This window comes from Porites lutea, chromosome 14 (genome assembly GCF_958299795.1).
Source record: "Porites lutea chromosome 14, jaPorLute2.1, whole genome shotgun sequence".
Taxonomy (NCBI): Eukaryota; Metazoa; Cnidaria; class Anthozoa; order Scleractinia; family Poritidae; genus Porites; species Porites lutea.
In genome coordinates, this window is record NC_133214.1 from 12,403,635 (window position 1) to 12,418,168 (window position 14,534).

At 36.4% G+C, this 14,534-nt stretch overlaps 1 protein-coding gene across 2 annotated transcripts in view; it reads left to right on the forward strand.

Moving 5' to 3' along the window:
- The window catches only part of LOC140925241 (uncharacterized), a 15,509-nt gene extending 2,530 nt beyond the window's left edge, over positions 1–12,979 (forward strand). The window contains exons 2-13 of one of the 2 annotated variants that reach the window (XM_073375232.1): positions 4,498–4,564; positions 4,827–4,888; positions 5,088–5,227; positions 6,088–6,184; positions 6,413–6,525; positions 7,346–7,498; positions 7,739–7,846; positions 8,299–8,421; positions 8,829–8,954; positions 9,944–10,109; positions 10,415–10,792; positions 11,571–12,979. In XM_073375232.1, the coding sequence (XP_073231333.1) occupies positions 4,498–4,564; positions 4,827–4,888; positions 5,088–5,227; positions 6,088–6,184; positions 6,413–6,525; positions 7,346–7,498; positions 7,739–7,846; positions 8,299–8,421; positions 8,829–8,954; positions 9,944–10,109; positions 10,415–10,792; positions 11,571–11,977 (1,940 nt within the window). In that variant the 3' untranslated portion in view covers positions 11,978–12,979. The remainder of the gene's footprint in view (positions 1–4,497; positions 4,565–4,826; positions 4,889–5,087; positions 5,228–6,087; positions 6,185–6,412; positions 6,526–7,345; positions 7,499–7,738; positions 7,847–8,298; positions 8,422–8,828; positions 8,955–9,943; positions 10,110–10,414; positions 10,793–11,570) is intronic. The other variant, XM_073375233.1, reaches the window with a different exon arrangement.
- The last annotated feature ends 1,555 nt before the right edge of the window (positions 12,980–14,534 follow it).

Sequence of the window (14,534 nt, forward strand, 5' to 3'; positions counted from 1 at the left end):
CCTACAGCAAAATTTAATCTTAAGACTTATGGTGGCCTGTCTTCTACTATTGCTGCATCCTCTGTTTGGAATGCACTTCCATTCGAGCTTAGATCTTGCAATTCTCTTTCTTCTTTTAAATCTAAGCTTAAGACTTGGATTTTTAAAGTTTCTTATGATGTTGTCTTAAAAAATGATGATGTTTTATAGGACGATGATGTAGTTTTATAGGATTTTAATTTAGTTTTTGTAAGGGGTGTCTCCTTATGTTATTTAATTTTTATTGTGTAAAGCACCTTTGGACCATTGGGAATTAGTGCTTTATAAATATTGTATTATTATTATTATAATTATTGTTATTATTATTATTTTTATTATTATTATTATGATCGCTTAGTGCGTGAAACTCCCAAGATGCAAATTAATTTTCATCCTTTGCATTTGTATTGCACTCTGCATCAGGGCTGTGCTCTAGCAGAGCCCAGTGGCCCCTGGAGGCCAACTTTTGCTCCTGGGCGACTAGAAAATCTCAGATTTTTCATACAAATCACATACTAGGTACCCTAGATTTTACAGGTTCAGAGCACTGGGCACCCTTGAATTTTCCTTAGAGCACAGACTTGTGCATATTTTTGTGAGTTGAGCACTCCTAGGATAAGTGAAACTATATCGCTATATATTTTTTGGTTATTTTATAAACTACAATATAAATTGATACCGTCACCAATCTCCTGTTAGAAAACACCTATCTGTTACAGAAGTACAATCTTTGCTCCAAACATAACAACTCTGTTACATGAGTTCATCAAGTCTCTACAAAACCCACAGCTGGGCAATTTTCCTTTTCCCTCTGTTAAAAATGTTTATATCATGTCAGCCTTTTTCTTCATACAGGGATCCATATTCATTTTTTATCAGTGTCGTCAGCTGGGCAAGCAAGCTTGATGGCATACAGTACTTGCCCGGTTACAGTTTGGGTTGCTGGGACAAAAGTGCAGAATTATAAAAAGATTGGTGATAGAAATAATAATATTGCATGCAACTTGAACATTTTATGAGTTGCATTTTATTTCCATTATAGTTACTAAGAAAGGGTTTTTACTAAACTACAAAGTACAAAATATAGATCACAGGCATAAGGCTAAATCCAGTTTCTTTATGTTTTACAAGTATTTTTTATACTTGTCGGTCTGTCAGTTTGCCATGAAAGCAAGAAGGTTACATTTTTCCTCATATATGTTTTGTTTTGTTTTGTTTTTTTTCCACTGGAGGTGGCAAAACGCCTTCGAAAAAATGCCACACCATGATGAGTACTGTCATGTTTTCTGCGAATTTCACAGTTCAATTTCATTGCAGAAAAAAAGTTGTGTGTTATTCTCTGTTTTTTGAAAAATTTTAATCAATGAAAAGTAGTCAGAACACTGGTATATGACATGATTTAATCATACCAAGTTGTCGTATATGAATTTTGGAAAAGATTTTGTGGTTGACCAAAACCTCACTCGTCCAAAGGACGACTTTTCGAGTTATCTTAATTGTCCGTGCAGGGGTTGAAATTGAAAAAATCCTCATGTCACATTTTGGCAAACAACTGCAGAAAATTACTATAGTCGCCAGATGCAAATTTTTAGTCACCAGTTTGTATAATGTAAATGATGCAGCTCATAGTATGGCGCTATCCATCAAATTTGAAGTTTGAAAATATAGCAGACAAAAGTTGGTATAATTTTGGAAGTTAACTGGCTGTGTTTATGCGATTCGGCACATGAAATGTTTGTTTTAACTTTACTCTTTTTAAATCTAAATCATTGAGAAATCTGAAGCCAGAATTTTTAGTTGCCAAGGAGAAAATGGTAGTAGTATTGGCGACCGTATCAGTTGCAATTTCGAGCCCTGGGTCCGTGCGAGACTTTAGTCGTCTGAGACGACCGGACGACTGTGAACATTAGACATGTACTTCTTGTCACTCTGATATCCTCGAATAACCGAACCAAGGTTGAAATAGGACTCATATTAATGGCTACGAAATGTATCCGCAACATGGCAGATGCTGTTTAATAGTATGTGTATTGTAACTCAGTCATCCTGTTTCCATTCTCTAATAGTGCGAGAATGCAAGAATACATGGTGAACTTTGTCCTCTCTAAAAAGTATATATAATGTACCATTGCTTAAGGATTTTTTCCCACAAACAGTTTGTGCTTTCCATCGTAGGCCACATTTTGCATTTCAGATCAGGTGAGTATTTGGTTCAATTTCCTTTTTTAAAGCAAGAGATTCACTTGCAATGCTGTGCATGTGTCTAGTGGAACGTATTATCATACATGTACGTTGGTATTAGTCAAGCCCTGCCCTTCATGATGTGGTGTCCATTTTTAGGCAGTTAACTGTTACTATTGTGCTGTATGTGTAGGCACATAACTCAATGCAACGATGTAGCTGTCAGTAGATATGTAGTTATTGGAATTTACAGTATAGATCCCCTAACCAAAGCTTAACCTTATGTTCCTCTCTTGACTGTTTTTCAAATGGGGAGTATACTGTGGCTACAGTGTATATAAAGATTTTAAAAATATATTGTTAGAGTCAACAGCATGACAGGAGTATAGCTTTAAAGTGTTGAAGGCAATTCTCTGTTGCCTGCAAGTGTTTTCTTGGTGGGTCTTGGAGATCTGGAAAGTTATGAAATATATTTATGATACTATCCAATGCTAGAAGCTACATCTATAGATGTGTACATGCAAATGTGGAGTGATCTTGGCATGAAGTTCATGAAAATGTATCAAATTAATAATTCATCAAATTATTTTACTGAAAAATTTAGAATCAAATCGTAAATGTACATTAGCTGGAAGCATTCTGTTCTTTGCTAAGTACTTTTGTTGAAAAATCTAACGTCTTTGAAAGGTCCTGGAAAGTTTGTAGCCTTTTAGTGAGGGGAACGTTGATGAGATGAATGGACATTGAGGCACATACTAAAAGAAGAAATTTAAGTTTAGTCAGAATTACATCCTTACATCTAGTCCTACTAAAGTGTAAGTAAATAGTCTTTACTCAATCCTTTGAACTTGTTTTTCATTAGAACTTTGAAACTCAAGAATTGAATATCCAGAAACAAGGATACTCAAAAAGGTTTTGTCTCCAAGGAAGAACAAAATTATTATTTTATAGTTTTTTGCATGCATTTCAAGGAGCTAATTAAATAGAACTTTTACATGTGTAATTAATAAGTCTCGATATTGTTCTCACTTTTAAAAGTTTTATGATATTGGCCCCTGATGTGCATGTAAATGCATCCATGCAATTTTACATGTAGGTTACATCAAACAGTAATATTTCCCAATGAGAGGTGTTACAACATTTTGGACGGGTTACCTAGTATTGAAAATTTACTGGAATACATTTTTTTTAATTTGTGGTATGTTCTATAATGTAATCCCTGTCCTAAAGGGTTAGAGATGAGTCTGTATGGGACATTAATATGATGGAGAATATCACTTAATGGATGAGCTAAATGTTCTTGTGGGAACATGTTTTCAAGTTGGTTTTGATGAATAATAAGCCAAGGAGAGAAAAAATCATGTTGACCAGGAAGCCAGCTGTACAAATGAAACTGAGAACTGTACATATCATGTACTTTGCACAGTTTGGAAAAACAACTGTAAGAATCTCTTGAGCTGCTACAAAATTTCAAGTTATAAAGATTACAATATTCCTGGTGCAGCACCTCATCTTTGTACAGCTGTATGTTATGTATTTCTTGTTTTCTATGTTTTCACCAGTGTTGCGCCAACTTTGTTCAAAATTGTAGGGACCGCCCTTCTTCAGAGCTGGTCACATGACATGCGGGACTGTTGTGTTACAAGCCGTTTGGTGTTTAAGGTAGCGGTTAGTCACTCCAGTTCGTGTCAATTTTACGAACGGGGAAAGACAGTCTTTCTTTCCCGGCAATTAACGAAAAGCAGCAGTTGCAGAGCTGCCTTGTAACAGATTTGCCTAGCAGTGCTAGTGCATTCAGTGGAGAACATAACAAAGATGTATAGACTTGATTCGAGTTGAGCTCGATTCTGAACTAGATGTGGTTGTTTATGCCATGGATTGCTGAAAAGTTTCACAACCTTGATAAATCTGTTAAATATTCCCGTAGAGAGCCAAGCAATATCAAAGAGTCATGGATTGAAACTTATATCAGTACTTGTGCAAGGAGATTACATGGTACAGTAATAACAAGACTGGTGCAAGTGAGAAGAGTTTAAAGGATGAGATTCAAAGATAAATTACGCACAGCCTTGTACATGTACATTGACTTGTGGTGGACCACCTTTTAATATCTCTCCCTAGGTTACTGAGTGAAGCTTTATGCTGGCAAAGATGGAAAATGCTATTATTTTAATGACGTAAAACAAAACTTAAAGCTTAACTTACCATTTTAAGGCTAATTCACTGGTGGTGTGTAGTTTTATTAATTATTATTTCTTGAGAGCTCTTTTTAATGGTATGCATTTATATTTTTTTCAGGAGAAAAGACGGACAAGGCAGACAAAGATGCAGATGATGATGATGTAGAGATAAATGCTGATTCCAGGTAATGGTTTTCAAGGCAATATTATTTGTTGCTTGAACTACCTACCTTAAGTACTCTAGCAAGGGTTTCCTTGCCCTGGGAGCAACATTAGCGTATAGGAATATATTACTTTTCAAACTGACCACTGGAATGACTATCTTATATCACCACCAGGAGTTTGAGTGGCAGTTTGATTGACAAGCAGGTGAAAGTCGGTGTCTGCTAGATGCAGGCGGCTCTGAGGAACACATCTGAGAATACAACATTTCATTTTTTCCTTCAGTAGAGTTGAACACGGGGAAGAGGAGACCCAGCTTGACAACTCATTAGTCGTCTTGGACAAATGTAAGTGGAAGAGACAGCGAGTACATACAATATGTACTGTCCGTATTCTTGTAGGAATAAGGTTGCGAAGGAGCACTCAGAAAAAATGACAGTCGATTGCTTATTTAAACGCCTACTGTGATGTGTGTGTCCTGTTAGATCAGGAATGCTATCTAGAACAATATTCCTTTCTCATTCTGGTGCTTGAATTTACTTCCAGACAACTGTGACCTCCATCTGAAAGTTGCCCCAGATGGTCTGAGTGGAAAGTTGTTGCCTGATGAAGGATTCTCATATCTTCTTGCTGGTGCTAGAGCTACCTGGGGTGCCACAAAAGGAAAAATCTGCTTTGAATGCAAGGTAGGCATAATGTTACAATCTGGAAATAGGAAATTGTAGGTAGTGGTTTGGATTTGCCATCATTGTTTGAATTTGTTTTTTTGGTACAAAGGGTAATCAGTTGCAGTGGGATCTTGAAGAGAGAATAAAAGAAGTAATAATCATTGTAAACTAATGTGGCCAACTTTTATTTCTTCACCCATTGCATTGTTTGGTCTAGAGCATGGCTACTTTGTACCATCTGATGATTTTTATACAAGAACTATTCAACCAGAAGTTAAATTATTATTTTAATTTGTTTTGCTTGGGGTATGAATGTTTGCCCTGCGGTTAAATTTTTTCTTTGGTTCAATTCTCACTGTGTATGACTGGTAACAGATGATGGTCCATGTACCTGGAAGCTCAGTGAAACCTCCATATGCACTCACCTTTCATAAACACCAAAATTTTCCACTCAAACCTTTATAGTACTGTTGTTGGTACTTCATGTTAAAGGTCACATCTCCTAATTAAGTGAATGCGATCACGCTTTGGTCAGGTAACTTTAAAATTGTACGCAGTAGACTCTCATCCAAAAAGTAGATCCATCCAGTCCTCTTCTCTGTCGAGACCTTCTGTAGTTTATGTCTCATAACGTTCACATTTTTGTTGTCGCATGCTGGAGTTTTGACTTATAAAACAAGGATTCAGTGAGAACTATGTTTAAGTATGTACATGGAAGGTTATGAACTGAAATGAAATGGGTCTGAATTTTTTATTCTATAGAGAAATCAGTAATTTTTTTGGTCAAGGAATATGCAATCAAAAATGATTAAACTGTGCATTAATATATTAGTGACAGTCAAGGTAATGCATTGTTGGTCTCTTTGTTTCCAAACAAGGTGACATCATTTGATTCTGTGGACCTTCCGGAATCAGAGGAACCAAAGAATGTAGTGAGGGTTGGCTGGTCAACTGATTCTGCCAGCCTACAGCTTGGTACGTTTACAATCATTGTTAACCTATGTCATTTTGATTTGTTTTACAAACACCAGCAGCAGTGCATACAGCAAGGAATAGGTCCTCGCTTGCTCTTTTACCATGATTACTTCACTGATGAACTTGTTAGAAATGAACTACATATGCTCCACACAATGTTTCTACTAACTGATTCTTGTAAGATAATTTGAACCTTGTTACTCTTTTGCTACCCTTTCTCTTCTTCAGGGGAAATCAAGAATTCTTACGGTTTTGATTCATCTGGAAAGAAAGCTCTAGATTCAGAGTTTTCAGAATATGGACAGTCATTTGGTGTTGATGATGTTGTTGGGTGTTACTTGGTAAGTGCTTGAACAGTAATAAAGTCCCACTCATGCTCAAGGTCTTGGAATCAAACAGTAAACAACAATTTATTAGGAAATGTTAAAATGTAAGTGGTGTGGTGTTAAAATACCAATCAATAATTCCAAGGCTTCAAATAATTTTCTTTTTTGGAAGGACTATGTTGTATAATTATGTTGTGGTTCAATTTTATCCTTGGTTTAAGTTTTCTTTTCTTTTGTTTTTGGGTATGGTAGTGTATGATAATGAGTTTGAAACAAAATAAAATAATATTTAAACTAATGGTAAAATTGAACCACAACATATAATATAATAAAGTTATTCTTGGCCAATCACGAAGGACCCCTTTTACTGGTAGACAGAAGAAGATTGTTTTAAATATTACTTAACTTTTTTGTCAATGTCTTTTTCAAATTAATGTCCTCGCTCTTTAGCATACATTTACCCTTTTTTGAATGGGACGGCATCTCAAGAAACCTCAAGCTACATGTACTCTACTAAGCTATCAAGTGCATTCCACTCAAAATAATGCCATTCATTAATTTCACCAATTGATTTAACTGAGGCCCTGTTGAGGAAAATTTTGACGAAGCGACATGGCCTTGAAACAGGGACATAAGGCAGTAGAAAGGGCAACAAAAGAGACAAAGATGGGTTGAAACCACGACAGCAACAGAGAAAAGTGCAAGTGAAATACCGAAAGCAACATGGCTTCCTCCTCAATACGCAAAATGAAAGGTTTTGAAATTCAGACTCTAGAGGGACATACTTAACCCCCCTAAGAAGCCTCTTAACTGATAAATAACATTTTTTGTCCAGGATTTGGAGAGTGATCCAAAGACTGTTTCGTTCAGCAAGAATGGTGAAGACCTTGGGGCAGCATTTGAACTAACAGAAGATTTGGAAGGAAAAGCACTTTATCCTCATGTGCTTGTAAAAAATGCTGAGTTCAGTGTCAATTTTGGATCTCAGGTAATCATATAGAGTACATTATGTCTCAGTCTTTTTAAAAAACAAAAAATAAAAAAATGCGTTTATAGACTTCCATACTCCATTAATACATGGTACAATACCATGACTACTCTTAATCACGTTAAAAGCTACAATATATTATTTCCAACAATACATGTAATGCGCCAATGATAAAATTAAAAATCAAATGCGTCCTTACAAAGATAAGTCTTTGACCACTTTTTTTAAATTTTTTCTAAGGAAGAGCCATGGTGTCCTCCAAAGGAAGGCTATACTTTTATCCAGTCTGTTGGTGAAGAGTCATTGATCCATGGCACAAGAGGACCAGCAACTAAAAAGGAATGTGAGGTTAGAGGCTGTTTTCTCAGAAACTGGAAACTGGAAGTTGTAGCCAAGAGGCCTTTCTCTACATTCAGTTTTTTGTTTGTCTCTTGGAGTTCAGACAGGGTGCAAAGAAAATCATTTTTACAGCTTGCCATTCGGGCAAGCTGAAGCTAGCATTTACTAGCCCAGACATCATTTCAAGTAGCCCCAAAAGCTTTTTGACTCACAAAATTGATTTCACAGTTCTTCTGTTACTTGAATTCCTCAAAAAACATCACTTGCCCATCAGGCAAGTTTAGAACAGAATTCACTATCAAGGTAGCAAAATTTACTAGCCCCAGGCTATTGGACACTACTTTCTTTGCACGCTGTCAGTTATTCTGTTATTGCAGTTTTGAGGCCTGTAAAGAAAAACAATAATAATTATTGTATTCATTTTTTTGTTACTTCTCTGCTTACAAAAAAAAAAAATTCAGGTAATTATGATGGTTGGATTACCTGGTTCAGGAAAGACAACATGGGTCAACAAGCAAGTGAGTGATAATCCAGACAAGAAGTACAATGTCCTTGGTACCAACTCAATCCTGGAAAAGATGAAGGTACTGTATGTTGGGAGAAAAAATTTGAAACTGTTATCATAAGAATGGGCTTTCTTCTCATTGCTTCCCTGTGTTCTAAAACAACTGTTTTGGGCTTTTTCAGAACAATTGACTGAATTCTTAGAGAATAAAGTGGTTCATTATTGATATTTGCTAATGAAATAGAACATTCAGAAAAAATTTCCAATCAATGTTACTCTGAACAAAAGATTAATCGTAGGAAAAAGGAAATTGTTCAGATTTTTAGAAGGTTTGACAATTACTTTGAAGATTAAATAACAGTGTTTGATTGGCAAAGGAAAGTCAGTTTGGTTCCAATTATGAGGAGCATTATGAAACCAAGACTTTGATAAATGTAAATCAAGATTCTTCCGTAATTATATTGTATTTACCACCTATGTTTTTAGATCCTGGGAGTGGCTAGGAAGAGAGATGTAGGTGGATATAGTAAGCTGATGGACAAGGCTGCAAAATGCTTACACCGATTATTTGAACTTGCTCCCACAAAGAAGAGAAACTACATTCTGGACCAGGTAAATTTCACTGTGTATTCCTCATTTATTTTGTCAGTAGCTTATAAAGTGTATCAAGTATATAATAACTCGAAGACTCACCTTGCTTAGAATAATGCTACAGCTGTCATTAGGGGCTGAGGGCTGGGGATTTCCTCTGGCTACTATGAAGTTGGCCCGAGCTACTTTCATTAAGAAGATGAAACAAAGATAGAACCAAAGGAAATACCTACCTTATCCTGGAAATGCCAAACCTTCTTGTTGTATTTACCCAGAGACTTAAATTCTTAGTGGCAGCCCTGGGTGCAATTTTTTAAGTATAACATTTTGATACAAGTCTTAAAACACAATAAATTTGCCTTGTACTCTCTACAATGTATTTTTCATTAACACGCAGCCATGTACGGTAGTATAGCATCTCTGAAAACGTCATTTTCCTCAAAATGACAACTTTTTATTCCTTTTTGATGGTGATTAACTGTTTTTCTAAACCTTAAAAGTGATGACATAAAAATGTTGGAATTAAGTATTGAAGCTGTTGTATTAATTAAGGACAGACCCTCAGAAAAATTAAGAGGGGGGGGGGGGGGGGGGCAGGCAAAGTACATGTTTATGGCTACCAAAAAAATAATATTAATGCAAGGGAAAATTGGAATAAGGAAAATGTTAACAAAAAATATTTATGCTGGTCGAAATACCCCCACCCCAGCCATAACTTTTCTAATGTTCCAAGTTACCCCATCACAAAACGAAATTTTAAAAAACAATGGCTTGTTAATGAGCTTGGACCCAGGGAAGGGATGTCACTAAGATTTCAAGTTGCTGGGTAAATAAAACAAGTAGGCGGGGAATAAAACAGCTAGCAATTTCTTTTAGTGCTATGTTTCTTCTATTTTCCTATGAAAGTATCCGGGGGCCACATTCATAGTAACAGGCTTACCAATTCTATTGTTATAAAGAGGTAATTAGTTTTTGATAACCCTTTTAAACTATTTGAATGTTTGTTTTAGACCAATGTGTACCTCTCTGCTCAAAAAAAGAAGATTCGACCCTTTGAAGGATTCAGCAGAAAAGCAATTGTATGCATTCCCACTCAAGAGGAGCTTAGAAAAAGAACAGAGGATAGAAAGAAAGAAGGCATTGAACTGCCTGAAAATGCTGTCAGTGACATGAAAAGTATGATGTTTCTCACTTTGTTTTGGGCATGTTAAACGTGTAGTAATTCCCAATGCTTATAAAAAACATATATTAAATTACATATTTAACTAGAAGAAGTAGCAGGTTAGAGCAGTGTATCAATATTATGTTGTAATGAATGGAGATATTGTCTTGGTTAATTACCCATCGTGTGATTTGCAAACCTTTAATTTAGTAGTTTGAATTTCATTTATGCATGTTTTTTTAATTATTATTTTCTAAATTTTACTTTCTTATTTATTGTAATCATAGCACATGTTTGACTTTAAACCTTTTTATTCCAGTGAGTTTCACCCTTCCCAAAGTTGGAGAATTCTTTGATGAAGTTGTCTATGCTGACCAGCCTGAGAGCAAAGCTAAAACCGTTGTTGATGAATACATCAAAGAAGGTCGCAGCTACAGAAGTCGCTCAGGTTCAGGCTCTGAACCTCCTTTCAAACGGTCAAGATTTGAAGACAGGTCTCCACGCCATGGAGGTTACTCCAGGGACAGAAGTTATGGTGATCATGGTGGATACAGACGAGGTGGAGGAGGCGGCGGTGGTGGGTCCTACCAACGGTTTGGTGGTGGCCGTCCATATCATGGAGGAGGAGGAGGTGGCTACCGTGGTGGTCGTGGAGGAGGATATCATGATCGACGAGATCATCGCGGTGGAGGAAGAGGTATAATACATGTAATTCTGCAATGAGTAGTATGGCCAATCTTGTTTTGGTCTATTTTTAAGCAAGGCGGAGCCTTCACTTTCTTCCTCTCAATTGTCCCTATAATCACGAAAAAAAAACTACTAAACAAAACATGCACTTAAACATAACAGAACTGCAGCAAGTGCTAAGTGAACATTTATATATATATATTTTTTCCTGGTAGCCATTTGGTTACTGTACATGTACATTAATTTTAGATTGCATTATAGGAAAAGATTGGTTTCTGCTTTTGTTAAGGTTTCCCTAGATCTCTTTCTGATAACTTTCAGCCTGGAAAAAATTATGGATTTTTGTATTGGAAAAAAAAAACAGAAGAAGACAGTCTTGAATTTTGTATCCAACATCTCTATGAAACCTGATTTTAGAACATGATAGAGAATAAGTGACCATTTTGGTATCATTTGCTGGAAAGGTAATTGGTTGGAAAAGTAAAGTAAAGTAAATGGAACACTACTTTTTGAGTTGTTCTAGTGAATAATAGTGCTGTTTTCCCAGTTGGAATGTTCCAAATTTGAAATTTGAAATCATTTTGTTTTCCGTTAATTTTTTCAAACCTATCCTTGACACCAAGCTTGCGCAAGAAAAATTAACCAGTCCTAATTTTTGTTTATCATTATTTTACCAAACAATGTACTGACCATTGCAGTTTGCCCATGTAAATTTGCAAAAGTGACTGGAGTGTTAAATAGAGAATTTGTGGTAATTGGTATCAACACAAATTTTTTTTTTTCCTTAGGGGGTTATGGTGGTGGAGGCTATGGTGGCAGTGGCGGTTATCGTCAGCATCAATCTTCGTACCGTCAAAATCAGTCATATCAACAGCACAAGCCACGTAACCAACAGAACTACAACCAGCACAGCTACAATCAGCACCAACAAACAGGATTTCAGTCAAATTACAACCAACAGCAGCAACAGCAACAGTATGGTACTGGGGCATACAACCAATACTACAGCTACAACCAGGGATACCAGGCAGCCACAGGTTACCAACAAACAGGCTATCAACAACAAGCATATGGCCAAACAGCACAGCAGGGTCAACAACAGCCTCAATACCAGAATTACCAAAGCTATTACGCTGGATATCAACAGCCACAGCAACAAACAGGATTTGGTGGTTATGGGGGCACTGGGTATTAGAAGATTGCACAGAGTTTGTACTTAGGAAAATCAGCACAACTTTGCTGTTGATCGTCTTGTTTTAATTTTTAGGTTGTATGGGGAGTTGTGAAGCGGGGGTATACAGTAGTTATATCAGTGGCCTACTTGTCAAACTTTCTGAGCGTTGTTGGTCAGATCTGTTAGTTCAAATTAAGACTCCCTCTTGCAGTTCAATTCAGCAGGCTGTTATAGTAGTAAAATTTTGCTTTCCAAAATCCCGAGTAAACTGTAGCCCGTGCATTTTTATAGTAGCTTGCTGTGTATTTTTTGTGCTAATCATCCTTTGAACAACTTAGTCTTGATTAGAAGTTTGTATAGGTACATTTTCATGTTGTCTGTAGTTGTTTCCGTATGCCTGGCATGTTGGGAACAGGTTAATTTTAGTAAGAAAGATAAACTTTGTTTTATTATTTTTCGGAAATGAATTTTAGGGATGTACAGGACTAAGCATTAAAAGCTGCTTTTCTTGGCAGCAATAAAAAAGGAGAAATATTATTGTGAGCTTGCATGTAAATTGTGCCTCTTATATTTTTCCTTCCTACTACACAGTGTTATCATTTGTTTGTTTTCTTTTTTATATTCGTGAATTACCTTTCTTGCTCATTGTTTCATAATTCACAAGGAAAATCAGTACAGTTCATCTCCTTGTGGTCGGTGTAGATTTTTTCCTAATCTTTTAATAACAGTCGTACTTACCTATCGGAAGAAAAGAAACTGAAAAACACAAGGATGCGAGCTCCTTGTTTTTTTACCTTCTTTGCAGTGCTTGCTTTCCTTCAGCCAACTGTAAAAGGTGCATTATAATTTGAACTGGAGTTTATTTTGTTTTGATTATTGTTTTTAGACTTCATAAACTTAAACACTATGCATAGTCTGACTCTTGTTTATCATTGATTTATGTATTTGAACCTTATTGTGAGATTAATTTTACTTAGAAATTCACTCTCTTTTGAAGACTGTCATTAAACAGCTTTTAAATTATTTGTGGTTATTGTGTGGACGTCGATAGTTTATAACCTTTAAGAGGTAATTTCACAGTCAAACCTTGCGACTATTCTCGTAAGCGATCAGTAGTATAACGACCACCATTAGAAATAACTTGTCTATGGACTCTGACAGGGTTCTTACAGAGTCTTGTCTTGACTATTGCCAAGCAATTATCCAGACCTGAAACCAGTCTGGAAAATAGAGGTTAAGGTGATTCCTTAGTAAAAGAACGTGACATAGATTGTAGATGAAACCTTGGTACACTGATGTAACAAGTCAAGATGATGATAATAAGTAATGAAAAGTGGGGGTCGCCGTTCTTGTTTTGACGTCACAATGTTGACAAATAGGGCTATTTGGGACCCTTTGGCAAAAACCGCGCGCAGCCCAAAACTAGACAAAAAGGAGAGATTTTTTCGATGATGCATGTAGTATCGCGCAGAATTTGACTTTACTGTGTTGTTTATCCACTTACGTACCAGGAAAATGCCTTTAATGGCCTTGTTTTTACTTTACGCTCCAAAGTAGAATTAAATTGGACACGCGCAATTCGACCCGTGATAGCTCAATTCGTACAATTTAGTACAATTGCCCAAAAACTGAACATAGATTTGTGCCATTTTTTTTCCCATCGAAAGGAAGCACTGTCCTTGTTAAAATCATGAAATAAAGAATGGGGGTCACCGCACTCGGTTTTGCGGCAGAGCTGCAGGAAGCGCGCACCAAATGCATTTTCTCTGAGTTTTGAGAGAGGACTGGGGCGAGTTTCAAAATATAATGTATCACGAGATATCACATTTAGGACACAATGTGATAAAGGAAGCGTTTAAATGAAAATCAAAGTGAGTAAGCACAAGTTAAACATCCACTACCGAGGCTCTCCGTGAGGAAGTCGAACTCAGCAACGCGCGTACTGCTTACGTTATGCACATTCCCAACACATTGAGTCTCACCTCGGCAAGAAACAACCGCAAGCAAAAATTCCAATAGCGTTTCTCTTCAGTCAACGTCATTTTAATAATGTTACTTCACATGCTCTTTTTTACGGCGGACATATTGTTATGCGCAGTAAGCGATGGGCAGTGCAAAACCAGGGAATCACCTTAAGTCTGGAAAAATGGTAAAAAGCGTTGTTTTTTTTTTTTTCAAATCTACAGCTACTTCACAAGTTAATTTTTTTCGTTTTGGTCAAATCGTATTCAATCTTGCCCGTACATTTGCAGCGCACCATAAGGAAGCTACGTTCCTAGGTCTTTTAAGGTCGCTATTGATCAACTATTTGATAACCTTGAATCTGGAAAAAAGAACTTAAGTATTGTTTTGGAAAAAAGTCTGGAATTTTGGATTCAAAGATCTGTACGAACCCTTCTCTGATGTGGGAATAATAATGCCTTGTACCCAATAATCTGCCGCTTGTTTTCACTGTCACCTCATCATAAAAAACAAAACTCTAAAATCAAAACTTTTAAATTAAAGCCAAAATTCAGGTCTGATCGCTGTTTCAAACTTTTTTAGCCCGGCCTTTCACTGCCCTCTTAATTAATGATGC